The sequence below is a fragment of the Ochotona curzoniae genome, unplaced genomic scaffold (genome assembly GCF_017591425.1).
Source record: "Ochotona curzoniae isolate NIBS_2020 unplaced genomic scaffold, NIBS_Ocur_1.0 contig_523, whole genome shotgun sequence".
NCBI classification, from domain to species: domain Eukaryota; kingdom Metazoa; phylum Chordata; class Mammalia; order Lagomorpha; family Ochotonidae; genus Ochotona; species Ochotona curzoniae.
In genome coordinates this window covers 9037432-9063124 of record NW_024466459.1, presented here as the reverse complement: position 1 = coordinate 9063124, position 25693 = coordinate 9037432, and the positions used below count along the sequence as shown (strand labels likewise).

At 57.2% G+C, this 25693-nt stretch overlaps 1 protein-coding gene across 1 annotated transcript; it reads right to left on the bottom strand.

The window, feature by feature from the left end:
* Window positions 1-1691: 1691 nt before the first annotated feature.
* On the bottom strand, window positions 1692-24838 carry FBF1 (Fas binding factor 1). Its single transcript, XM_040989359.1, has 30 exons — window positions 24463-24838; window positions 22208-22293; window positions 21524-21551; window positions 20345-20386; window positions 18912-19002; window positions 17823-17886; window positions 16654-16710; window positions 15503-15635; window positions 14938-15009; window positions 14313-14432; window positions 13938-14076; window positions 13685-13818; window positions 12389-12488; window positions 10886-11323; window positions 10286-10381; window positions 9665-9753; window positions 9468-9526; window positions 8721-8876; window positions 8489-8589; window positions 8198-8404; window positions 7714-7821; window positions 7499-7638; window positions 7306-7424; window positions 6428-6550; window positions 6157-6342; window positions 5668-5844; window positions 5453-5590; window positions 5220-5337; window positions 3302-3402; window positions 1692-2765 (listed from the first exon to the last, which is right to left on the bottom strand). The coding sequence occupies exons 2-30, from the start codon at window positions 22208-22210 to the stop codon at window positions 2682-2684; spliced, it is 3423 nt and encodes a 1140-aa protein (XP_040845293.1). The 5' UTR covers window positions 22211-22293; window positions 24463-24838; the 3' UTR covers window positions 1692-2681.
* Between the last annotated feature and the right edge of the window lie 855 nt (window positions 24839-25693).

Below are 25693 nucleotides of genomic sequence, written 5' to 3'. Positions count from 1 at the left end.
ACGTGAACGTCCTGAGCCCCGCAGGGTTCCGGATTAGGACCTTGTTTGTGGCTACTTGCAGTTTCCGCACTTGGAGAGGAAGGGGCCGCTGTGCTTACCTTGCGGCGCTGTTAACAGGAGGTCGTGTCTGGAATAGGCTCTGGCAGGCGGTGGACAGCCGGACCAGAACCCTGCAGCATCGGAGGCACTGTGGCTCAACAGGCTAATCCTCCATCATCAAGTGCCCCGGGATCCCAAATGGGCGCCAGTTTGTGTCCCGGCAGCTCCACTTCCCATCCAGCTCCCTGCCTGTGGCCTGGGAAAGCAGTCGAGGACGGCCCAAAGCCTTGGGACCCTGTACCCGCGTGGGAAACTGGAAGAAGGTCCTGGCTCAGTTCTAACCATTGTGGTCATTTGGCAAGTGAACCAGTGGATAGGAGATCTTTCTCCTTCTATCCAAAAATCTGCCTTTCCAATATGAAAAACAGATCTTAACAATAACCATTAAAGGTCACGGTCTTGGAGCAGACCTTGGCGCCAGGTTCTGTTACCAGACACAGTTTCCTGCTGAGGCAGCCCCCTGGAGGGCAGTAGGCTTGGACTCAGATGGCTGGTCCTCTGCCATTCGGGTGGGAGATCCAGACTGAATCCCGCCTGCCCAGCCCCAGCTGCTGGGGACGTTGGGGAGCGAGCCAGAGGACGGGCACTGCATTTCCAACAAGCAGATGCTCAAAGGCCACATGTTTCTAAGGAGACACCCAAAGCCATCTTCCCTGCTCCTAAAGTCACATCACACGACCCTAGGGACCAAGTGCCAGCTGCCCCAAGACAGCCTGTCCACCTGAGGCCCCCACTTCTGGTGCAGATCCGACGGTGTGCTCTCAGGGAACGTGGTATGTCCCTCCTGATGTCAGCAGCACCGGAACTGGTGCCTGCCGTGCCCTCAGCCAGCACCAGAACTCTGCTCCTCCAGGGGCTGTGCTCCACCAGAGGGCGCACTCCCTGTCACTTCCCTGGAAGCAGCAATGTGGTCATTCCCTTGTGCTGGCTCTGTGGTGCCCGTGGCCGGAGGAGCCTGCGCTGGGCCATCCACTTTACAAGTTGGACTTGATGGAATAGCTGCCCTCGGGGACTAGTCTTTCTGGCAAATAGCGAATAGAGAAGTACAAGCTCTGTGGGTTGCTGCCAAGGAAGCCAGCCACTGGTGAACCGCGAGGACGCCTGCGGCCCACGGCAGTGCCTGCTGAGTCCTGCCCCACTCCTGAGTCCGGTTTCCTGTTACTGCCATAGACACTGCTCAGTGCACCTGTGTCCCTGACCCCTTGTGTCCCGAGGAGGAAGTTACCCGCAGTACCTTCCCTGCCCGCCGCTGTGGGGCCAGCCAGCCCTGGCTGTTGTGGGCGTTTGAGAAATGAATGTAGTGGATGGATGCAATCTCTGCCTCTTTAATCAACAGATATTGAAGTAAATAACTATGCCAGCATCCCATGAGGGCACCAGCTCATGTCTGGCTTCACCACTCCCAATCCAGCTCCCTGCTAACGCCCCTGGGAAAGCAGCAGGGGATGGCCCAAGTGTTTGGCCCTATCAGCCGTGTGGGAGACCTGGAGAAAGGCCCTGGCCACTGTGTCTGTTTAGGGGAAGGGAAGGGGGGAAGCAGAGGACGGAAAATCTCTATATGTCCCTTTTCAAACAAATAAAAAATCCAGATGTTAGGAATATATTGATTTAATGGCTCCACAGCCTGTAGTGTAACTCGCTGAACGACACAGGCCTGACAGCTGTGCCCAAGGCAAATGATGGACACGCCGCTGCCCTGAGCCCTCTCGGCCTCTCCACACACGTGTGCTTTCCTCTGCCAGAACATGGGAAAGGCTTCCCGCCAGAGGCTTAGGAGCCCGTGGGCCTAGCTGAGCCAGTGTGCCCTGGGTCGGCTGGGCAGTCACCCAGACTCTGGACCCCTGGCTGGCCTGGCAGAGGAGCAGGCGGCAGCTACTGGGTGGTGTGACCCTTGCAGGCCCGGTCCTCTGTCCCCGCCATGGGGCACAATCCCGCTGCAGAACCTTCCTTCTTGCCGAGCTGTGGCTTCGGGCAGGTGGACAGCAGCTCTCAGGGTCCCTCCCACTGCTCCCACCCTGACTGGCGAGCACCTGGAGGCGCAGGCAAAGGCCAGAAGCCAGCTGGGGGCGCTCAGCCAGTCGGTTGCTTGGGCTGCGCAAGAGTGTGGCCAGGACTTGGCACAAGCTGGAGAGTGTGGCACACTGAAGGGTGGCCCCTGCTGGCGCAGCAGCAGCACAGTCTCCCCACCCCCAGAAGCTCAGCCCTCTTGCCATCTCTCCACGAGGTCAGAAGAGCCTTTTCTGTGTCATCGTTAAGGAGGGGACCCCTCAGTAGAAGGGCCAGAAGGTTATAGTGGCCCCCATGCCGGGGACCTCACGCCCCTCTGCCTATGGACCTGGCAGGAGTTGGGGTGTTCACTGGGTTCAGACCCTTAGGGTGCGCCAGATGCCTGCGGTAGGTGGGTCCAGACTGGTGAGACTGCTGCGGCATGAGGCCCCCATGGCCGCTGCACCTTGCGGGTGCGGTGTCAGTGAGGACGAGCTGTAGTGAGGCAGGACCAGCCTTGGCAGGGCACGAAGGCAGCAGGGTGTGCTCTGGTGAGGACACACCCCCCGTGGACAGGCACTCCCTGTGGATGGCTGTCAGGCTGAGTGGGAGGGCAGGTTGTACGAGGCCTTCTTCAGGGTCTCCAGGAAGAATTGCTCATTCTCCAGGAAGTCACGGTCCTGCCAGGCAGATCCGGAGAGCGGTCACATCTCTGCGAGCTGAGAGGTGCACCCCCGGGCCGCGGGTGTCCCCTCCCTAACCACTCCCTGGCTCAGCCTGGGGCTGGGGGCGAGGGGCAGCAGGCAGGGGGGCATGCAGAGGAGAGCCCGGGCATATAGAAGAGGTGTTCACACCAGTGAGGACCCCATGGGCTGCAGAGCTTAGCAACTCACCACTTCCTGTCTCAGCCTCAGCCTCCGTCCCCTGGGTGGGGGGGTCAGAGCTCACAGAGCAGCGAGGCCTGCAGCACTGAGCACTCAGGCCACGCTCTTGGGCTGACACCTCTGACCTGGGCCGACAGTGTTGCACAGAGCCGGGGGCTGCAGGTGGGGGTCTCCCTGGCTCTGTGTCCTGTCTCCCGCCCCCACGACCCCGGCGTGCTGTCTTCTGCCTGCCCCTCACGGCCCCAGTATGCTCCCTGTCGCGTCTGTCTTGAGCTGGAGGGGCTCTGCTTGTCCCCAACATGAGCAGGGGACCCAAGGGCGATGCCACCCACCTGCTCAGCTGTGTGCCTCAGCAGCAGCAGACGGGCGTAGAGGTGTGCAGGGTCCGGGCCGGCAGGGGGCTGGCTGCAGCTGGGGGCCACAGCAACAGGAGCTGGAACGGCCAGGCGGGAGTCAGGTCAGGGTCCCGGCTGAGCCCCGGGGCCAGCTCCCAAACACTCAGAAAAGCCTGGGGAACATGCTTCTGCCAGACACGTCTGCAGGAACTGACTGGAAGGAAACGACGGGGCAAGGGGCAGGGACGTATGGACGAAGGTTCCCAGCATGGAGCTGCTGGCCTTGGGGACCACAGGGTCCTCAGATGGGAATGGGCGTGCCCGGGGAGGGATCACCCAGCAAACCTGCACACATGTACCTCAAGGTCGGTTACAGGCCCTCTCAAGGGCTCAGCGCTGCCCCACAGCATGGTACAATGTGGCCTGTGGAGCTAGCATCCCTTATGGGTGCCAATTCAACTCCCACTTCACCCAGCTCCCTGCTCATGGGCCTGAGAAAGCAGTGGAGGACGGCTGGAATGACTGGGTCCCGACATCTATGCAGGACATCTGGAAAAAGCTCTGGACTTCTGGCTTTGGCCTGGCCCAGCCCCTGCCACTGCAGCCATTGCAGAGTGAACTGGCAGAAGGGAAATCTGTCTCCTCCTCTATGTAGCCCTAAGTTACAAATAAATAAATAAATAAATAAACCTTTACAAAAATTAATAGTGTGGTCTGTATGATGGCTCAGTGGCTAAAATCCTTGCCTTCCAAGCACTGGGTCCTGTGGGTGCCTGTTCGTGTCCCAGCTGCTCTACTTCCACCCGGCCCCGTGCTAGGAGGCACAGGGAAGCAGTGCAGAATGGCCAGGTGCTCGGGTCCCTGCCCCCACACGGGAGGCCTGGGAGAAGCTCCTGGCTTTGGCCCGTCCAGCCGCAGCCACTGTGACCATCTGGGGGGTGAACCAGGGGATGAAGTCTCTGTCTCTCTCTAGGTAACTCTGCCTTACAAATAAATAAAAACAAAATTTTTAGGTTATTCAGATACTCTTAAAAAACAAAATAAAACAAAACAACAGCAACAAAACACCCCAGCTGTTCTTTGTACCGACGCACAGCAGTGCCCACAGCAGTAGTGGTGTTTCTCTCCAGATTTGAGACCACAGCTGAGGGGATACTTGTAAAATGAGCTTTTTTTCTCCTCCATTTCTGATTACTTTCTCTAGCTTACATGTATCATAGGTGTCCAAAGGCAACGACAAGATGGGGCCAGGGTGGAGGTGCAGTGGGTTAAGCTGCCACCTGTGGTGCTGGCGTCAGTCATCTGAGTTCCTGCTTTGAGTCTTGGCTGCTCTGCTTCCCATCCAGCTCCCTGCTGGTGCACCTCGGAAGCAGCAGAGGCCGGCCTGGGTGGGCGCCTGCCACTCCTGGGGGAGACCAGATGAAGCTCCTGGCTGTGCTTACCCAGCCCTGTCCCTGTGGCCCTGTGCAGGGTGATCCAGTGGGTGGAAGCCCTGTGTCTTTTCCTCTCTCTAACTATGACTCTCAAATAGATACAACTTTGAAATATTTTCTCATTGCCCCTCAGCCTTTCTGGCTGATCAAGCATGAAAAAAAAAATCTCTCCTCTCTGTTTGCACCTGTTTTTTTCTTCCTTTCATTTTCCCCCAAATATTTATTCATTTTCACTGGAAAGTCAGACACACAGAGAGGAGGAGAGACAGTTATTCACTCCCCAAGTGGTTGCAATGGCAAGTGGGGATGCCAGGATTAGAACCGGCACCCTCATGGGGTCCTAGTGCGTGCAAGGCAAAGACTCCAGCCACTAGGCCACAGCGCTGGGCCCATGTTGCTGTTTCTCAAATAAATAAATCTTAAGGCCCCTAACCTGAGCAGTGAGGAGGCCCTGTGTGCCGTGGACTGGTGGGGCCATTTACCGTGCAGGCTGGGGGCTACGGGGCCCCGGGGCCTGGGAAGCAGCCGGGCAAGACTGGAGGGCACGTCCTGTTGGATCCGGTCGAGCTGCACCCTCTGCTGTGCCAGTTTCAGTTGCTCCTGTCACAGACCCAGAGAGAAGCATGAGCTGTGATGGCAGGAGTCTGGGGGGTAGCACGGGGGGTTCTGGTGGCTGAGCGGGTGGACGACAGCGGCCAAACGGGCGGGCTCTCACTTGGTGCATGTGTTGCTCCTGCTGCCGCAACCGCTCCTGCTGCTGCTGCACCGCCTGCAGCCGGGCCTGCTGCTCCGACTGCGCCTGCCGGGCCTCATGCAGTGCCCGCTCCCCGTCCTCGTACTTGGCCGAGGCCACCTGCAGGCAGGACTCTGGGTGAGGGCTGGCCGGGATGGGAGGACGGCCGGGGCTTGCAGCCCGCAGCCCAGCCCCACCTTGCTCATGCTCTCCACCTCCTCCGTGCGGAGCTGCAGGCGCAGGGCGGAAGCCTTCACCCTCTCCTTCTCCAGCCGCAGCTCCTGCCGCTCGCGCTCCACGGCCTCCCGCTCGGCCGCCAGCTGCTCCTCCTTGGCCCGGAGCTCGCTGGCCTTGATCTTGAGCTCCGCCTGCTCCTGGAGACAGCGCAGGCTTGGCCAACTTACCGCTTGAGGCTGTGCCAGGCCCGGGCCAGAATTCTGGGGCCTCCTTCACCTCGAGGAGATTGAGGCACAAGCTTGGGGCTGTCCCCACAAGCTATGTGACTGAGGCAGGCTCAGCCTGTAGGATCCAAGTCCGGGGTCTGCCCAGAGGACCGCATGGGGCAACATGGATCACACAACACCTTACGGTGAGATGCAATGGCTGTGGTTTCCCTGGCCAGCTGTGACCAGGACCCTCTCTCCCAAGCCAGGAAGCCTCCTCCCTGCTGGAGGCGTGAGCCCTACCTTGGCCAGGGTGACGAGGGCACCCTCCCGCTGGCTGTCTGCCTGCAGCGCCCGCTCCACCTCCCGTGCCTCCCGCTCCTTGCTCAGCTTCTGCTGTGTGAAGAAGTCTGCCCACTCGGCTGCCAGGCGCCGCCGCTCCTCGGCGCACTTGTCCATCACGGACTTCTGCTCCTCCAGCAGGGCGCTCTGTGTGGGCGGAACGGCCTCGGTGTCCCCGGGGTGGCAGGGGGTGGTGGTGGTGGTCAGCGGCTGGGTGCCGGGTGGCACTCACCTTGGCCCTGTCCAGCTCTGCCCGCTCCATGGCCAGTTGCTGAGCCATGACCTTCCTCTGCTCCTCCAGGGCGCGCTGTGTGCTCTCGGCTTTGGACTGCTCGGCATTCACTCGCCAGCGCTCCTGCAGGGGAAGGGCAAGAGCGGTGGTCCCCTGCGCTGCGAGCTGTGCACACCCACCTAGCACCACTAACTCCTCCTTCTCCCAGACCTGCAAAGCCTCCTGGGCCCAGCTGCAGGAAGAGAACGGGTACAGTCTCGGGAGGGGAGGCTGCCCGTTGGCATGGCTATGGGACCCGCATCGTGTCAGTGGCATTCCTGACTAGTGGTCATTTTTATTTCCTAATATTTCCTGAATTTTGCTTTTTTTGAATAAAACGCGTTTGAATCCAGTTCAAAGAGACATTACTTCAGGACGCTTGAAAGACAGCAGGGAGTCCCAACGTGCCTGCCCTGACGGAGGAAGCTGGGGCAGTGCTAGAGGCCAGCTTGTGTGCCGGGAAGGTACGGGAGGGCATGGAGGGAGCTGATGGGGGTGGGAGCTGAGCAGTCAGGGCTGAGGGTCCAGGATTTTGTATGCTGGTCAAAGCCAGTGGCTCCTGTGAGCTCAAGACTGGGCAGGGGCTGCGGGGAGTGGAGGGCAAGAAGGGGCAAGTGGGACCATGCTGAGGAGGGTGGGGGCAGGGGATGTGGGGTGTGTGTGTGGGGGCCGGCTGAGGAGGGGGGGGCGTGGGGTGTGAGACATGGGGGCAGGCTGAGGAGGGCAGTGGCGGGGGGCAGGGGCGTGCGGGGCAGGCTGAGGAGGGCGAGGGCGTGGGGTGTGAGATATGCGGGCAGGCTGAGGAGGGCAGTGGCGGGGGCGCTGTGTGGGACGCTCACCTGCTCCAGGAGCCTGTTCTGCTCACTCAGGCGCGCCTCCATCTTCCCGATCACTGCCTGCAGCTGGCTGCGCTCCTCCTCCATGTCCCGTTGCTGCCGGCCCAGCCGCTCCTGCAGCACTGGGGGCCCGGCAGGTGCTCAGTGCCATGTCCCCAGCCCTCCCTGCCCCTGCCAGGAGGTGGGTCGCCGGTACCTCGGAGCTGCTCATCGCGCTGCCGGGCGCCCAGCTCCCACTCCTGGGAGGCAGTGAGGTGTGAGGCCTCCACGCGGGAGGAGAGCTCATTCAGGCTGCTGGAGAACTTCTCCATCTGCTCGATGACGCCGTTGAGGGACCTGGAAGAGCAGCGGGTCAGTCCGAGCTGGGGCTCTCAGCCCAGGCTGCGGGCCTCAGGCACTCGTGGCACGCACCGCGTGTGGGAGGTGGCACTAGTCACGGCGTCAATCTCCTGGTCCTTGAGCAACTTCAGCCGCTGCAGCTGCTCCTCGTGGTCCTTGCGCATTTCCAAGATGGACATGCTGGGTGGGATGGGGTGCTCAGGGTTGCCACGGGGCTGGAGGCACACCCACCGCAGCAGGCCCCAGCGGAAGCTGGCTTCCGGCACATCTCCTCCTCTCTGGGGCGCTGCCTTGGTCTCCCCAGCTTCTCTGTTCCACCTGCCTAGTGCGTCAAGAGAATCCTTCTCTTACGTAGCAGGGGCCTCTGTCCACAGGCAAAGGGACCCGCAATCCTGACAGGCTGGCTGCAGAGGTACTACGGAGGCCTGGCCCACGCCGGCACTCCCCTGAGCACCTTCTCAGCTACAAGTCTTCCCCGGGCCTCTTCCTGCCAAGTGTGCTAACCTAAGCTGACGCAGGCTGCGTGCTGCCCCAGCCCGCACCCCGAAGCCCTCACCGCTGCAGCTCCCGCAGCCGCTCCACCTCCTGGTCCTTCTCCTGTACAGCGGTGGCCAAACGCCGCTGGTGCTGGGCCGTGAGCTCCGCGCGGGCCTGCTCGGCCTCCTGGCGCTGCGACACACACCGGGCTGCCAGCTCCTCGTTCTCTCGCCGGAGCCGCTCTTCCCGCTGCTCGTAGGTTGTTTCAAGCATCTTGACACGGCTTCTGCTCACAGAGGGACACCCACCTAGAGGGCCTCTCCCAGCATGTCGGTGTGGGCCCCCTTCCCCGGGAGGATGCCACAGGTACCTGTGGGCGCTCTCAATGAGCTCCAGGTCAGCCTGGTGCCGCTGCTGCAGGCTCTCCAGCAGCAGCCCGTGCTGAGTCCGTTCCAGCTGCAGCTTCCGCACCTGCGAGGGCCGGGGGCGTGGGGGGGAGGGGAAGCCTCACCTCTGTGCTCCTGGCTGCTGTGCCTTCCAGCCTGGCATGATATCTGCCCCTTGTTTCTCCCCACCTCCCAGCCCTGCCCTGGGGACCTCACCTGCGCCTCCAGCTCTGCCAGCCGGGCCTGGCTTTGCAGCAGCTCAGCTTGGAGTTGGGTGGTGCCTCCCTGGAGCTGCACCTGAGTTGCCAGGAGTTGCTTTTGGTACTCTGTGCCTAGCAGCAAGTTCCGTGCCAGGGACTCTGGGATCAGGGGCTGCAGGAAAAGTAGATGTGCCAGTCAGGCGGGGTCAAGAGTCCGGCTGAGTCCCAGCCCTGGCCTGGGCCCAGTCCTAGCAGGGCCTTGGTTGCTGCCGCTGAGTGCTCAGCAGCACACTGCCCCCTTGAGGCCTGATCAGGAAAAGCAGCCCCCTTCTCGCCCAAGAGGGGTCCCCAGGGCCCAAGACGGGGCCAAGTCTCAACTGTGACACAGGTCTTTGCTCTCAGGCCACGTGAGACACTCATGCAGTTCTGCAAGCTCCCCCACCCACCGTCTCCTGGGCCATGCCTCTTGGGCCCATGAGTCAAAGGTGATAGCCGCCAAGGGAATAAGAGGAGGAAGAGGGTAACAGCAGAACAGAGGAGGCTTTCCAGGTGGAGCAAGGACACGGTCAGCCCTGGCCCCCAGCTCCACTTCAGCGGCCCCTTCAGCCTGGCACGGGAAGATTGCAAGATTTAAAGTCTAGGAAGGTGCTGGCAGGGGATGCTGCAGGAGCCGGCTGGTGTCACACTAGACACATGTGGCAGGCTTTTTTCCAGCAGGGTGCCAGGTCTAACTGCCAGTGCTGCCTCTGGCTGTGAGACCCACCTGGACAGGTAGAGGGAGCCCTGTGTGTTCCTGGGTACTCGGGAAGACACCCGTGGGCTCTGCAACATGAAAGCAGGGAATGAGTAGGAAGAGGCCCAGAAGTTTCCAACACCATTCATGTCTAACCCCCTATCACCAGCTGCCAGGTCCTTCCCTCACCTGGAGCTGAAACCCCCAAACCAAAACAGAAAACAAACCAGCACCAGGGAGGTCTCCAGGGGCAGCTCCTGTTTTTGGGTCACCTGCTGGCGGGGCCAAGGCAGCCTGGTTCCAAGTCACGGGTGACCTGAAGACATAGGGACAGAGCAGGGTGAATGATGCTCTGTGGGGGAACAAGTGAGAGGGGGACTCCAGGGCTGCAGAGTGCCCAGGAAAAGCTGGCACAGGTGGCTGAGAGCACAGGCCCTGGGACTGGCACGGCGGCACATGGGGTAAAGCCACTGCCTGCGGTCACGTCTCGGCTGCTCCACTTCCAATCCAGTTCCCCGAGATTGGCCTGGGAGAAGCAGCCAAGGGCAACCCAAGTATTCTGGGTCCCTATGACCCTTGTAGGGGGACAAGGAAGACGCTCCTGGCTCCTGGCTTTAGCTGACCCAGCCCTGGAGAGTAAACCAGTGGACGCGAGACCACTCTGTCTGTCTTCTGGTCTTTGTAACTGACTTTCAAGTAAATAAATAATTTCTTAAAAAAAAAAGGAAAAGGTTCAAGCCTCACAGCTGCTGGAGGGGATGGGGCTGGCTTCCAGAAGCAGCAATGGACCCGGTGCAGGTGTTGTATGCCACACCGCCGGCCGGGCAGGGGCCACTGCTACCACTCACGCTGTGCTCCGGCTGTGGATGGAGCCTGCTGCAGGCCTGGCGGTCAGGGTTTCTTGGTGGGCTGCTGTTCCCGAGGTCCCTCCAGGGACAGCTTGGCTGAGAGTGAGTGGGAGGAGGGAGACACAAGCCCAGGTTAGGGGGATGAAGATGCCCCCGGCATGCGCTCAGCCCCCTTCTGGTGCCACCATCCTGTCAGAACTATCTCTGTGGGTGGCCCTTCCCCACCGGCACCTGCTCCCCATCTCAGCACCCGCTGCACTGCGGCCAACACACACTGTCCTGGGGATGGCACTGGCCACGTCTCGCGCCCTGGAGTGAAGCTGAAGCTGAACCTCATCTCAGCTCACCCAGCATTGCTGAGCTCTAGGCTGAGGCTCAGCTTGGTCCTGGCTGTCAGGGCCCGTGCGGGAAGCAGCTTTGCTTTTCGTCTCTGCTTTCCTCACATCACCCTGGCACCTAGAGATATCCTTGGCTGTCACAATACCACCAGGTCCCCACTCCTGGGCTCTGGTGACAAACCACTTCCTATGGCCTCTCCCAGCTTTGCCTGACCTGTCCTCCTGCCTCAGTGGTCACTTACGACTCATCCCCTTTGGTCACCTGCTGGGAATGACGTGCACAGCTGTCTCGCCTGCATCCGGGCTGCCGGTGGCTTCAGCACGCTCCTCTTTAGCCGGAACTTGAGACTTTTTCCGAGACAAGGCATGTGTCAGCCAGTCTTCCTCCTCCTTCTCCACGGATGCTCCCAGCTTGGATGCTTGGCAGGTTTTGGTAGGGGACACAGCACCTTCAACAGGTGGCTTTGCCGCTGAGGAGGGCAGTCTGGCTGGGGCCGAGTGCTGGCTTGGAGAGGGCCCTGGGGGGCCTCCGTGTTGGGTCTCCCGAGTGGGAGATGGAGAAAGCAGGTCCAGGCCGTCGTCCTTGAGGCCCAACCAGTCAGCGCCTCCCTTCCTGCTGTGCATGGGGCTGGAGGCTGCTGGTGGGCTCTGCTTGCAGCTTGGGTCCCCTCTGGGGTCTGTGTTACCTTCTGCTAAGAACCTACTTCAAGACAGAGAGAGGCTGTGAGGCCTGGAAGCAGCCCTCCTTTACAGCTCTTCTCTTGGCTGCTGAGCCCAGTGAGGAGTCCATGGCTCCTGGGTCCTTGGCGTGGCCAGCCGGGGCCTGGCAAGCCGGGGCCTCTGCACCTGCTGCAGGGCAGTGGCATGCTGTGTGCTATCCATGCAGACAAGAATTTTTGGATAGCCTGACTTCCACACAAGAAATTGGGACATTCCACCCACAGAGGCCAGGAGCCAATCGCAGCCAGGGGCACACACCCAGAGCAAAACAGCCGTGGGAGGAGTGTTTCCAGAAAGTCAGTCACCAACAGCCATTCTGTTTTCTGTTTGTTACTGATGGGGGCAGCAGTTTCCCAGGATTGAGAATATTTTGTGGGAACTGGTGCTGCATTAAGCTGCCATCTGAAATACTGGCATCCCACATGGCATCCAGCTCCCTGCTAATGTATCTGGGAAAACAGAAGAGGACCCTGCCACCCACATGGCAGAAGCGTCTGGCCCAGGTTTCGGGAGTAAACCAGCAGATGGACGATTCCTTGTCCCTCTCTGTAATCCTGCCTTTCAAGGGAATAACAACATTCCCACAAGTGTGAGATGACTTTTAAAAACAGATACCAATAATAGGATAGGACTCCAAATTCACCAATTCACCTTTCTGTGGCAAATGCATGGGGCGTGCTGTCAAGACTGCCATGGCAGGTCTGTGAGCAGGGTCTTGGGAGGCCATCATGTTGAAACGATGGTCTTGCCAATCCCTGTGTTACGGCCACCCCACAGTGAAAGCTTGGGGGCCTTCAGGAACAGATAAGCACATCTTCCCTTCCAGGGGGCTAGGGTGGAATCCTAGATCAGGCTCCAGGAGAGCCGTGTCCCTCCCCTGTCCAGTGTGGGCAGCCCTTTTCTTCCTTCCACACTCCCAGAGCCCAGTGCCTTGTGCCCAGCACCCCTGCCCAAGGCTGCAGGTGCAGAGGGTGGAAGCCACTGGGGGCTGCTTTCCCCAGCGTGCACCTGTTGCAGAAGCCAAGCTCCTAGGAGGCCCTCTTACCTGACTGACTGCCGGCGGGACTGCCGGCCCTCGGTGGCAGCCACGGTGGGCTGGTAGGCCCCAAAGGTGAAGTCTTCGTCACCCCACAAGTCTTCTTTGTCTGCTAAGGAAGGAGCCCATGATCACAATCGGATCGGCTGGCTTCGTGGCAAGCTTCTACCCCCCTGGCCAGCACGGGCACGGGTGGCAGTGCCCTTCTCAGCCGGAAGCAATGGCAGCAGCGCAAGACCGCTGGGGGCTGCAAGGATCAGGAGCCTGTCCTGCCCTGGGTCCCAGGACCCCACAAGCGAAGGCCCAGTGACCATGTTACAGGAATGATGCTCAACAGGTGACCTCTGGCCAACACTGACAAACCTGGGCCTGAAGCAGCACTTTTCAAACCGTGAACTGCTACCTATTGTATCATAAGGTCAGAAAAATGACTGAGTCAGAGCCAGTGGCTTTACACTCATGAGCAGGATGGGCATCATGGTCATGTGGCACGGAACACTACAGACCTGCTGAGAAACAAACCGCTAGAGTGGGAGTTTCACCCGGTGGTTAAGAGGCCGCATCCCGTTCCGCAGGGCTTGGGACCTGATTTTGTTCCCTCTTATAGCTTCTCGCTAAGGGATGCTCTAGGAGCAGTAAGAGATGGCCCAAGGACCATGGCAGGAGCCACTCATCGGGGAGACCTGGCCCAGCTGCAGCTGCTGCAGGTATTTGGAGAGTAAACCAGGCGATGTTGGAACATCTCTTTCTTATGAAAATGAGAATAAGAACTGTTAGGTGATGTCTTCACTGTGACAACCAACTACAGAGTGTTTCTATGGAGCCTTTCCATTACTATTTTAAGAGTAACAGAGAGGGAGAAAGAGAGAAAGATTTCCCATCCATTGTTTCGCTCCCCAAATGCCCCCACCAGCCAGGAATGGGTCAGGCCAAAGGCAGGATCCTGGAACACAGCCAGGTCTCCCATGCAGGGTCCCAAGGACTTGGGCCATCACTGCCTGCCGCCTGCCAGGGTGCACGTCAGCAGGACGCTGCATCAGAGGTGGAGGTGAGGTCACCTGGGCACTTAGATCCAGGAGAGGGGCACGCAGGCGGCATCTTAGCTGCCCGTGACAGACTCTCTCACCAGTCTGGCTCGGTTGTAGAGGTGTACAATGCTGTGTGTTAGGCTGCTGCTCACTGGGGGCTGTCGTGGGGAGCTCTCCCTTTCCCGTGTCTGCTCCCCGCCAGGGGGCTCATAACTGCAGGCTTGTACAGCGCTCATGTACGGACTTGGGGCAGAGGCGGGCCTCCTGGCTCCCTCACCCTGTGGTCTCTGGTACTTCTTGTCCAGCTTGAATTCCCCGCGCTCTGCAGTGCCCGGGCGAGCCAGGAGGCTGGCGGTCGTGCTGCGGCCCAGCAGCTCATCCAGCTTAGCACGGGCCGGGCGGGGCCCTTCCCTGCAGGATAGAGCACGTTGCAGGAGCTTGGGGCTATGAAGGGCTTTTGGGGGGGCAGTGGGTGGCACCATTCCCACTCCTGAGCTGGCCTGGGAACCTTGGTGCCTAAGGGTGCTTACTGTTCTCCCGTCAGCCTCTTCTCCGTCTTGGGGCTGTCCCCAAACCCCAAGGCAGCCATGAGATCATCTCCATCATCAAACAGCGAGTCATCTTTCTTTCGGACAGGGGTGTCCCCAGGAGTTAGGGGAATGGAGGGGCCTGAAAGATAGACCCCAGGGCTGGAAGATCATAGCTTTCCACCCCTCAATGGGGTTCTGAAATGGCTGGGGGTGTGGGAAGGCAGTGGTCTCTGTGCCCTGCCCACCCCCTTACTCCACTCCCACCTTCCCTGACCTCTGACCCGAGGCCCCCACCCTGGGTTATGCAGCAGCAAGCTATCAGCTGTTGTCAACAGTCTACACCCCCGGGAGGAGCCACAAGCCCCAGCATCCCACCTTGCTCTCGGAGGGTGCGGGGAACCTTGCCAGAAGATGTTTTACTCTCGATCCTGGGGGTCTTCTTGGCAACTTCCTCCTCATCATTGGACAGAAGACCTGCCAGTGGGTCCTCCGAGGCTCCCAGTCAGAAGGAAAGCAGAATTGGACGACAGCACTTGGCTCAGGCAGCCAGCTGTCACCTGAGTCACACTTTCTCACTGCTCTAATACATGTGTAAGCCACTTGGTATCTAGAGGGTGGGTCATGGAAGGGGCTTGGTGAGGGGAGAGGGAGGCAGGTGCCCCACGCCTGTTGGGAGGCCCAGGCTCACCCAGGGGCCTTCTGTCTCTGCTGGTATGTGGCCTTCTAGAAACATCTTTAGGGCATCAGAACAGGAGAACATCTGTGCATTCATGAAGGCAAATGGCCATTTTCTACACTTAATAAAACCTTCGTTTTATGCCTGGCCTCAAAGTCCTCGCAATCAAGTTCCCCAAACACCAGCCCCTCCCAGCATCCAGCGGAGCTAAACCGGCCCCAGCTCTCCGCTTCTCTGACGCCCACAGCGAGGCGAGTGCGGGTGAATGAACACCACCCAGGCGACTCTCTTCTTAGAACAGAGGGTCCCAGGGGTTTCTGGTACCTTCCGAGGAAAACCTCCTGGGCTGATGCCCAAAGCTGCCTGGAGCAGGTGGCCTTCTGGCAGGAACCGTGTCTGCTGCAGGAAGGACCAAGAAGGCACAGTTGTGGGTCAGGGCCCTCCTGACCCGGACCACAGATAGGGTCGTGGGGCTGGCTACATTTCATCTTGGGAAGCTGAGGGCCCTTGGCCGTGGACATGGCACGAGAGGGAGGCACTCCACTTTCCTAGTTCTCATGTGGGTTTCTGGCAGGACAGTGTGTGGAAGGCCACTCCCTGCCCTCATCACATGCCATTGCAGACAAACAGGACTCAGGAGGCCACTGCAAAGCTTTGCTTCCAGGAATGGCCCGACTTATGACTGGGGAACTGGTGCAGCAGGGTGGGAGGATGCTCAGTATGGCTGCACTCCCCCGCCCCCATACATACCCACACATACTCACAATCATACAATTCACAGCCTGCTCTCCCCACCCCTGGCTGGGAGACCCACAGCACATGAAAACTTCCTAGAGCCTCCAGTGTGCGCAGCAGCCTCAAGAAACCCCCTCTCATTCACCTTTCTCACTGGCTGTCAACTTGTCTGCAGGTTTGGGGTTCCCGGAAGATATTCCTTTCCCAGAGCTCTTTGCAGCCATCCTGCCAGGGGCTGGGTGAGACTTCTTCAGGCCTAAGAAGTCGGCGTCCATTTCATCCAATTCCTGGGACACAGTGAGTAGAGCGGTCAGAGGGTTGCAGGACTGCCACCTGCTGCCAGGGGCAGCACTGGGACAACAGAGCACATTGCTGAGAACATTTAGGAAGGTTTGAGGAACCCAAAGTAAGCAGAGTGGTACAAGGGGCTCTGTTGTGGGTTCTAGAAGGACAGACTCAGTGTCACCACCAAAGACGGCCCAATAAGGGGGCAGGCAGTGCTGCTCTAGAGCCCCTCTGGGTGGGTCCCAGAGCTTGGTCTTGGCCCAGATGAAGCAGAAGAGCTGAGGAACTGAGGGCAGACCAAACGGCACTGTCGCTGGAAGTGGGGCCAGGAGGAGGTGGCTAGGATTCTGCTTGTATGTGAATCCAGCGTTTGTGTCTTTAAAAGCCCAGCGCAAAGGTCAGCTTTGGACTTGATCTGGTTAGCAGATAGCTGGACCAAAGGGCACTTGGACAGGGCTACGCAGGGAACTACAGGGGAAGCTCAGAGCAGACATTTGGGAAGATGGTCTGGTGTTGCCCTGCTGCCGCGGGGGGAGAGACTGCAGAGGGACCAGTCAGGTGAGTCGCAGCTGGAGCTGGCCCTATTTCACATGGGGCGCCTCTGGTAGGGATCGTCCAGTCTCCAGAGGCCACAAGAACGGGTCAGACCCAGAGAGGCAAGGGCCCTAGCCCCTGGGTGAACTCCAATCTTGCACAATAAAAAAAAAAGGCTCAGTAGCATGAGTCCTCACAGGACATGGGAGACTCCAGCAGCGTCAGCCCACCAACCCCCCAGCCCCACTGACAAGGAACAGTCCAGCGGCTTCACCCCGCCAGCTCCCAGCCCCAGCCCTGCTAATACAGGACAGTCCGGCAGCATCACACCACCAGCCCCCGGCCCCGCTGACATGGAACAGTCTGGCAGCGTCACCTGCCAGCCTTGCTTACACGGGACAGTCCAGCAGTGTCACCCCACCAGTCCCCAAGCCCTGCTTTCACGGGATAGTCCAGCAGTGTCATCCTGCCAGACCTACTGAGAACCTGCTGTTTCATTACCTGGAGCAAGGCCTGCGGGTCGGCTTCTGAGACATCTGAAACCTAAGGCCACAGGAAGGTCAAGGATACAGGTCAGTCCAGGGCGACACTTGGGGTCCCAGCCCCTGGCCCACTGCCTCTGCGAGTACAGAGGGCTTAGCAGAGGCAGAGCTGAGCCAAGGGGTGCCACAGGAGGGGTCCTGTGGTGCTTCCCTCAGGGGCTGGTCATTGCATGTCAGACGCCCCCTGAGACAGAGGCCCAGTGAGTGCTGCCCACCTGGAGGACACTGCCACCACAGGACCTGTCAGGCTACTTTCTATCCAGGCACCTGAATGCTCTGGGCTTCTTAAGGGAAGGGGCAATATCCTAGACTCCGAGAGTGGATCAAGCTCCATTCTCCAGCCTGTGGCAGGGATGGGAGCTAGGACACGGCTTTGGAAGCCCTTAGGTCTTATGTATTGTACTACACTTACAGGGATTTCTTTTTAAACATTATCTTCTTGGGGACGGCATCGTGGCATAGTGGGTTGAGCCGCTGTCTTTGCCACAGCACTTGGTATGGGCACTGGTTTGAATCCCAGCTGCTCCATTTCTAATCTAGCATCCTGTCAATGTGCCTGGGAAAGCATCAGAGTGCTCAAGAAAGCCCAAGTGCTCGGGCCCCTGCACCCACATGGAGATCTGGAAGAAGCTCTTTGCGCCTGCTTTCCATCTGGCCCAGCCCTGCCTGCTATGGTCATCTGAGGGTGAATTGGTGGATGGAAGCTCTCATTCTCTCTGTAACACTGTATCTCAAACAAACAAATATTTTGAAAAACGACAACCACAATATTATTTTCTTTCTCAAGAGACAGAAGACATGGAGAACTCTGCTTCTCTTCCCAAATGCCCACAGTGGTGGAACTGAGCCCAGACAAAGCTACAGGGCAGGAACTCAGCCCAGACTGAGGGTGGCAGGAACCCAGCCCCTTGAACCAGCACGGCTGAGTCCTAGAGTCTGCATAGTCAGGGGCTGGAGCCAGATGGAACCCAGGCGCTGTGACAGGGCATGGAGGCATAGCAAGCTGTAGGTTTCGGTCCATCTGTGAGCAGCCACAGCATGTGGCCACTGTGCCAACACCACTGGTGTTTGGTGTCAATGAGCAGGCTGCGATGGGCAGGGGGATGGGCTCACCTCAGCATTAGCTGCAGCCAGGCCTTCTCTGGTGCCAAAGAGATTGTTGTCTTCCAGGAGGGACCTGCAAAGGGGTGGAAGTGGCAGCATTCGCCTGCAGCCCCAGGACACCAGCTGATTCTGAAGGATGAGCGGCTGGGACAGCACAAGGGACCGGGACAAGCTGCTCTGGGAGGACACAGGCCACTGGATGCAGCACTTTTCCAATGTTCTTAAAGCCATAGGACCTGTTTCAAATACTTCAAACCCTGACCGCTCTGGCCTCACCTCCAAGCGCCTCACCTGTCAGGAGAGAGGCAAAAGAGCAATCCCGAAGCCTCGGAAGGAGACACTGCCCGGGGCTCAGGACTGCCTGAGGACCTGGGACCGGTCCTTCCGCTCCGTTCTTTCTATCCCCCAAGGCTTCTTCAATGACCAGGCCTGACGCAAGCGGGTGCAAACTGCTGATGTCAGACTGGTACATGCCAAGTGGGAAGCGAGGGCTGGAGGAACAAGAGCGTGGGGAACATGGGTTCTGCCTTGCTTGCTTGGCTGGGGAGCTGTGTGAACTCCAGGCCTGATGGCCTATGTGACACTTGGCAAGTCCCATAGGCAGAACACTCCTCAGGAAGGAGCCCCTGGTGTGCTTGTTAGGGAAGACTTGCTCATTACCCTCTAGCCCACCAGTGTGTACTATTTGAAAGTTGCTCGCTTCAAACCCACCAACAGAAGCCTGCCAACTTGCCCTTTAAAAGTTAAAAGAAAATAAATAAATAAATAAAAAAGTTAACAGTTACACCAATCAATCATGACTGTATAGTTATATGGAATTGGCCTGAAATATATAAAAACCCTGTGCTGTCCAACCTCGGTCCTTCTTCTGCCCCTTCTGCTTCTGCTGCAGCTTCTGCTACTACTGCTGCTGTTGCTGCTGCCACCCTCTTCCCAAATCCCACTGGGATGATGGCTGGGAGCCTAGGCTAGTCCGAATAAACTGCCCTTATGTGTTTGCATCAACTTCAGACTCCTGATGATTTCTGGGGATCTCAAAATCTGGGTACAACGAGCGCAGGGGGGTCAGAGGACCCCAGCCCGGAGGTCCTGTCTTACTTGGCTCCAGTCTTTGAAGCAAGTCCTTGAGATGCACCTGTGGTGTCTCTGCCATGTGCAGCTCGGGTCATAGGCTTCTCAGGGAACGACACTGGTAAGGAAAGAAAAAGATGGAGAAGCCATCACTCAGCTGAGCACAGCACCCTACTCTGAATGGGGTGGCACTGTGAGACCTACAAGGTGTAAGTCAACCTGCAGTGCCAGCAGGAGGCAAAGGAAGTCTCACCCTGACCACAGCCCAGGTTGTGACCAGGAAACTGCCACAGGCCCAAGGTGTAGGTTGGGGCACATTGTGGGGGGAGGTCTGTGCCTCCAGGGCCCCAGAGCCCTGCTCCTCAGTATAGTACCTGGGACACCAAGGAGGAGGGAGCCATGTGGTAAACACAGGAACGACTCATGTAACCCAACTGCAGGTCTCCAAGGTGACCACTAACATGGCCGAAACACAAAAACATGCTCACACACATCATAGGCATAGTCGGACACCAACTCGACACTCACTCAAGGCGGGAATAAGGGGCTGCCATCGAGGCACAGGTTAACCTGAGGCGCAGGTTAAGCTGTTGCTTAGAGAAGCTTGCACCATGTACTGGAGTGCCAGTTCAAGACCCAGGGCACCACCCCAGATCCTGCTCATGTGGGAGAGCAGCAGCAGATGATCCAAGGACTAGTACTTGGGCTCCTGCCATCCATGTGGGAGAGGAAGATGGAATTCCTGGCTCCCGGGCATTAGCCTGGCCCGGTCCTGACTGCTGCAGGCATTGAGGGAGTGAACTAGAGCACAGAAGATTCTCTCTCGAGCCCAGCGCACTTGCATAGCAGTTAAAGTCCTTGCCTTGCACGCACCAGGATCCCATATGGATGCCAGTTCTAACCCCGGCAGCCCACTTCCCATCCAGCTCCCTGCCTGTGACCTGGGAAAGCAGTCGTGGATGGCCCAAAGCCTTGGGACCCTGCACCCACATGGGGGACGGGAAGAAGTTCCTGGCTCTGGATTGGCTCAGCTCCAGCCATTGCGGTCACTTGGGGAGTGAACCATTGGACAGGAGATCTTCTCTGTCTTTCCCCCTCTCTGTATAACTGGCTTTCCAATTAAAAAAAAGAGACGGGGCTGGTATTATGGCAAAACAGGTAAAGCCACTGCTTGCAATGACCAGTAGGTATCCCACTGCTTCCAATCCAGCTTTCTGCTAATGTGCCTGGGAGGGCAGCAGAAAATGGTCCAAGCACTTGGTTCCCTGTCACTCGTGTAGGAGATGAGAATGGAATTCTTGGTTCCCAACTTTGGCTTGGCACAACACTGCTGTTACAGACATGTGAGGAGTGAACCAGTAAATGAAAAGTTTTTTTTTGTTTGTTTGTTTGTTTAAAATAAAAGCTTAAAAAGCAAAATACAAGGCCCAACCTAGAAAATTATTGGAAGGGACACTTACTATCATCCCCCAGAAGGTCGCCAAGCACCTCATCAATGGAGCCTGGAACAAAAAAAAAAGCCATGAGAACTTCAGGAAGGACAAGAGTGACCCTTGATGCATGCACCCCAGCCTTAGGGTTCACCCTGGGGAGGCAGACGTCTCTCCTGTGGGAGCTCAGGCCACATCCTGCCATCACTGGCCACAGATGCAAGGCCTTGCTGACACTCCCCGCAGATAGAACTGAAGTCACCGTCTCGGGATGAGGGGGGCAGGTTTTCAAGGGGACTTCCTGTCTGCTGCCTCTCCCACCCAAGCTTGGTTCTCCCCACTCAACAAAACCTGCAGTAGTGTGGGAAAAGCACCCAAGATGCCTGGACCCAGACGATGCCTCTCCTGCCAGCACCCTCCTTACATCCCTCCCGCTGACAGCCCTCCCTGGATGAGGTGCCCGGACACCCACCCTGGTTCTGAGAGCTGAGCGAGATTAGTTCTGTTCCAATCACATAGCTCAGAGAAGGTGTTTCCTAAAAGCCCATCTGGTCTACTTCTGCATTTCCCTGAAGGCCATTGAGGCAGAAGTGTTCAGGGGAGAATCCTAGAAGATTAAGGCTGTCTGTGGAATTATGGGAAAAACAGCAAGCCTTATATCAAGAACACTTAAACAGATACGGATCATTCATGGGTGATGGGGACAAGACACGTACGAAGTGCTTCAGCAAGTGTGTGGAGGTGCAGGCATCGTGGCACAATGCATTAAGCCGCCCATGGCCCACACTGGAGTGTCAGGGATTGAGCCTTTGCTCTTTTTCTATTCCAGTTTCCTGCTGACACACCTGGGAGGCAGGCAGCACGAAGCGTGATCTCCACCACCTCACCCAGCCTCACGTGGGAGATCTGGCGAGAGTTCCTGGCTACTTCCTTCAACCCCACCCAAGCCTTAACTGCAGGTGCATGTGGAGTGAGCCAGAGGATGGAAGTCCGTTCTCCCTCCCCTCGCTCCGTGTCACTCCCTTTCCAAATAAATAAATAGATATTTTCTAAAAGTAGAAAAAAGAAATTCAAAGAGTGCTCCCCACCAAAAAAAATATATATATAACACTTATGCATAGCTTTCCCATAAGCATTCCCCATGAGTTTTCTGAAAAACCTTTACCATATTCGACGTCAGGGCGGGTGGCTTTCCACCTCTCCACTTACCTTTCAATCCTTTCTTGGCTTTCAGTGCCTAAAAGGGGGCAAGCAAATCACATGAACACAACCAAACACTGAACTCGTGTCCCAACTGGAGACGTGCAACAGCTTTTAGAGACAGAAGGTCTCTATGCTTTCCGCTGTTGGAGAACGGTGCCCCATGGGCAGCAGTGGGCCCGGGCGTGGCCAGCAAGCTCTCCTTTCCTGCACTCCCACAGGCCTCAGGCAAGCCCTTCCAGCAAGAGTGCCAGGTGCTGGCAAGTGTTCTCTTCCAGTCCTCGGCTCCTAATGCCAGCACAGCGGAACGCTCCTAGCAGGTTGGCAGAACCCGGGGCTAACACTGCCGATCAGCACCACGTCCTTGCTGACTGCTGGTCTCAGCCTCAGGTCGGCACTCTTTTTCGGATGAGAAGACAGGAATCTCTGTCCCATTACCCCATAACGGTCCTGCATCCTGTGGGTGGGCACTCAGCCCCCATGGCATTCCATGCACTCGGGCTCTGCCAGGGCACTTCCAAGCCTGTGATCTTCGGGCTTGGGAGGATTTACTCATGACATCTGGGAGGAGAGTTGGACCTGTTGCCGGGCCCCCATGGCAGCTTGGGCAGGGGGTGTCTGCACCTAGTGCAGTTGGGGGGAGGGGGAGGGACAGTGTTCACGTTCCCACAGCTTACCCTTTACCCCACCTACCATTGTGAGGCTCTGGGGGCCACCTGCAGCAACTACGCAGCACCACAGGGTTCATGCCAAGGCCACCAGCGTCAGGCTCATTCTCCCTAATAAACAACATTAAAGTGTTTGCTTGAAATGAATATGACTTTAAATTTGATTTACAGGCTGACATTAGGCTGAGCTACTGCCTACAATGCCTATATCTTGAAAAGGTGCCAATTTCAGTACCAACTGCTCCACTTCCCATCCAGGTCCTTGCTGATACACCTGGGAAAGCAACAGCAAAAGCACCACGCTAACCATGTGGGAGACCCATTTGGAGATCCTGTCTGCTGGCTTCACCTGGCCCAGCCTACGTCACTGTGGCCATTTGGGGAGTGAATCAGCAGATGAAAGAGCTTTCTCTATCTCTCCCTCTCTTCAACTCTGCCTTTCAAATAAATAAATCCTTTAAAAAAAATCATATAGCATTCAGAACAGAACTGTGGTGTAATGGGTTATGCCACTGTTTATAGCGCCCAATCCCATAGAGGAGCTGGTTCAGTTCCCAGGAGCTCCACTTCTTTTTAAAGATGTATTTATTTTTATTGGAAAGGCAGACATACAGAGAGGAGGAGATCTTCCGTCCAATGGTTCACTCCCCAAGCAACCGCAACGGCTGGAGCTGAGCCAGTCAGGAGTTTCTTCTGGGTCTCCCAGGTGGGTGCAGGGTCCTAGAGCTTTTGGCCATCCTTAACTGCTTTCCCAGGCCACAGGCAGGGAGCTGAATGGGAAGCAGGGCCACCAGGATTAGAACCAGCACCCATATGGGATCCTGGTGCGTTCAAGGTGAGGACTTTAACTGCTATGTAATCATGCTGGGCCCATGGAGGCTCCACTTCTTCTTCTTCTTTTTTTTTTTTTTTTTAAGATTTATTTTATTTTTTATTACAAAATCAGATATACAGAGATGAGAAGAAACAGAGAGGAAGATCTTCCATCCGAAGATTCACTCCCCAAGTGAGCACAACGGCTGGGACTGTGTTGATCCGGAGCCAGGAGCCAGGAACTTCCTCCAGGTCTCCCACATGGGTGCAGGATCCCAAAGCATTGGGCCGTCCTCAGCTGCTCTCCCAGGCCACAAGCTGAGAGCTGGATGGGAAGTGGGACTGCCGGGATTAGAACTGGTGCCACATGGGATCCTGGCGCATTCAAGTCGAGGACTTTAGCTGCTAGGCCACGGCTGCCAGGCCCTCCATTTCTGATCAATTCCTTACTAATGCACCTGGGAAAGCAGCAGAGGATTGTCCACCTGTTTAGGCCCCTGAGCCCATGTGGGAGACCCCAGATTTAGCTCCTGGCTTCAGCCTGGCCCAGTCCTGGCTGTTGCCGCTGCTATGGGAGTGAAGCAGTGGAAAAAAGACCTCTATCTGTTTCCCATTCTGTGACTTTGCTTTTCAAATAGCTTTAACAGTATGTGAACACAGGGGCTATCAGAACTTCCCTCACTTTATCAAGAGGTCAAAGCCATTTCCACAAACCTCCTGGGGTACACGAAGCAACTCATTTGGGAAGCAAAGCATTCTGGATAATATGATGTGCTTTCCCTGGCGTCAGAACTACTTGAACAGAATACAGTGCGTGTCATCTTTTTAAACAATTTTATTTGAAAGGCAGAGTGCCAAAGATCTCTCTCATCTGCTGGATTACTTCCCAAACGGCCAGGAAAAGCCAAGAGCCAGAAACTTCATCTGGGTGTCCCACCTGAGGGCAGGGGCCCAGGCACGTGGACCATCCTCTCTGCTGCTGTTCACAGGGAGCTGAATCAGTGGTGGAGCAGCCAAGATCCCACTTGGGCATTAATTCTAATCCTGGCCGCCCTGCTTCCCATCCAGCTTCCTGCTCCTAGCTTCCGGCTCAGCTTTGGCCGTTGTGGTCACTTGGGGAATGAATCAACAGATGGAAGATCTCTCCTCCTCTGTGTATACCTGACTTTACAATAAAATGAATACATTTTTTTTTTTTAGAGGAAGTTGAGCAGCTGGGACACCACCAGGCAGGTGTGGGCTTTATTCCAGGCTATGATGCCAACCTTTTTAGCTACAAAGAGGGTGTGGTTTAAGGGGCAGGTGTGCGTTCCAGAAAGCATGCAGGCACACCTGACTCTGCGGCCGACAGCACCCAGGACTGCTTAATTAGGGCAGCATCAGCCAGCATGGGTGTGACCTCCGGGGTTTTTCTGACACGATGCTCATTGACGGTGGGATAACTCTAACTCCCCCCACGCAACCCACCTTGGCGTGACGGGGAAGGGAGTCGCAGCGGTTCCTCCCTGCCCTTGGTGTTGGCCTGCCCTGTCAGGAGAAGGCAAAGTTCATCTGGGGTTGCAAACAGGGCCTGTCTGTCCACAAGGGCCGCTTTGTACAATTCCCAACGCGCATCCTATGGGTCCTGATCTTCCTTTCCACGCCGCGGGAACTTCTAGACAAAGGGCCATGGGCAACGTCGCCTCAGCTCTGCGCCCGACCCGTCTTCCTCGTCACCTCTTCGGTCCCTGCGCTTCTCAACACATCACCACTCCACACACACACCCACTCCGGCCCCATTACGCGCCATTCCCTTTGTAGAAACGCTCGCGGGAACCTGTCTCAACCATAGCGGCAGGTCTTAAGTCCACTAGGTCAGCCCGGAGGTGCCCAGACATCCCGCTTCCGGGCCCCGCATGCGCCTAGCCGCCAAGAACGGCTGCAGCGAAGCATCCTGGGAGTTGTGGTCCGCTACGCAATCATCTACCGGAATCTAGAAGCCGGGCTCGCCAGGAAGAACTACAATTCCCAGGATGCCCAGGAGTGACCGTTGGTTGGGCTAGGCCTCCAGCTCCGAAGAGCGTTGCTAGGAGCTGCTTCAACGCCAAGGACTGCACTGTAGGAGGATGGGGTGAAGAGGGAACCTGTAACTCTTTTTAAAATTTATTTTTCATTTTACTTGAACGATAGAAACAGAGAGGCTTTCCACACACTGATCCACTCCCTGGACAGCCGCGGTCAGGTGCCTGGAACATGTGGAGTTCTTCCACGTGGGTGGCATGCTGCCTTCCAGGAATTAACAAGAAACTGAAATTGGAAAGGAAGAGCCAGGACTTGCGTGGAGTGCCCGGGAGTCCCCAAGCTGTCACCCAGCAGAGAGAGACGACACTTTTTTCTTGTGTGTGGGTCGTATTCAGTTTTACAAAGGAAGGAACAGTAGTTGGCTTGTCCACAGGCCATGCAGGCTTGTGGCTGTCCGCCTCTGGCCCCACTCGTGTTCATCTCGTGGCCCTCCCACCCCCACTGGCAGTGTCTAGCCATGGCTGGGTAAAACAAGACATGCTAAATGCATCTTTTCCAAGTAGGAACCAAACTCAAAACACAAATTACACATCCCAAAGAATAAAAGTGATTTAGGAGCCCCCCCGTAATTGGAAATGAAATGGCTACCAAGGAGCCATTAATCTACATTTTGCTCCCTAAAAATCAAAATCAACTA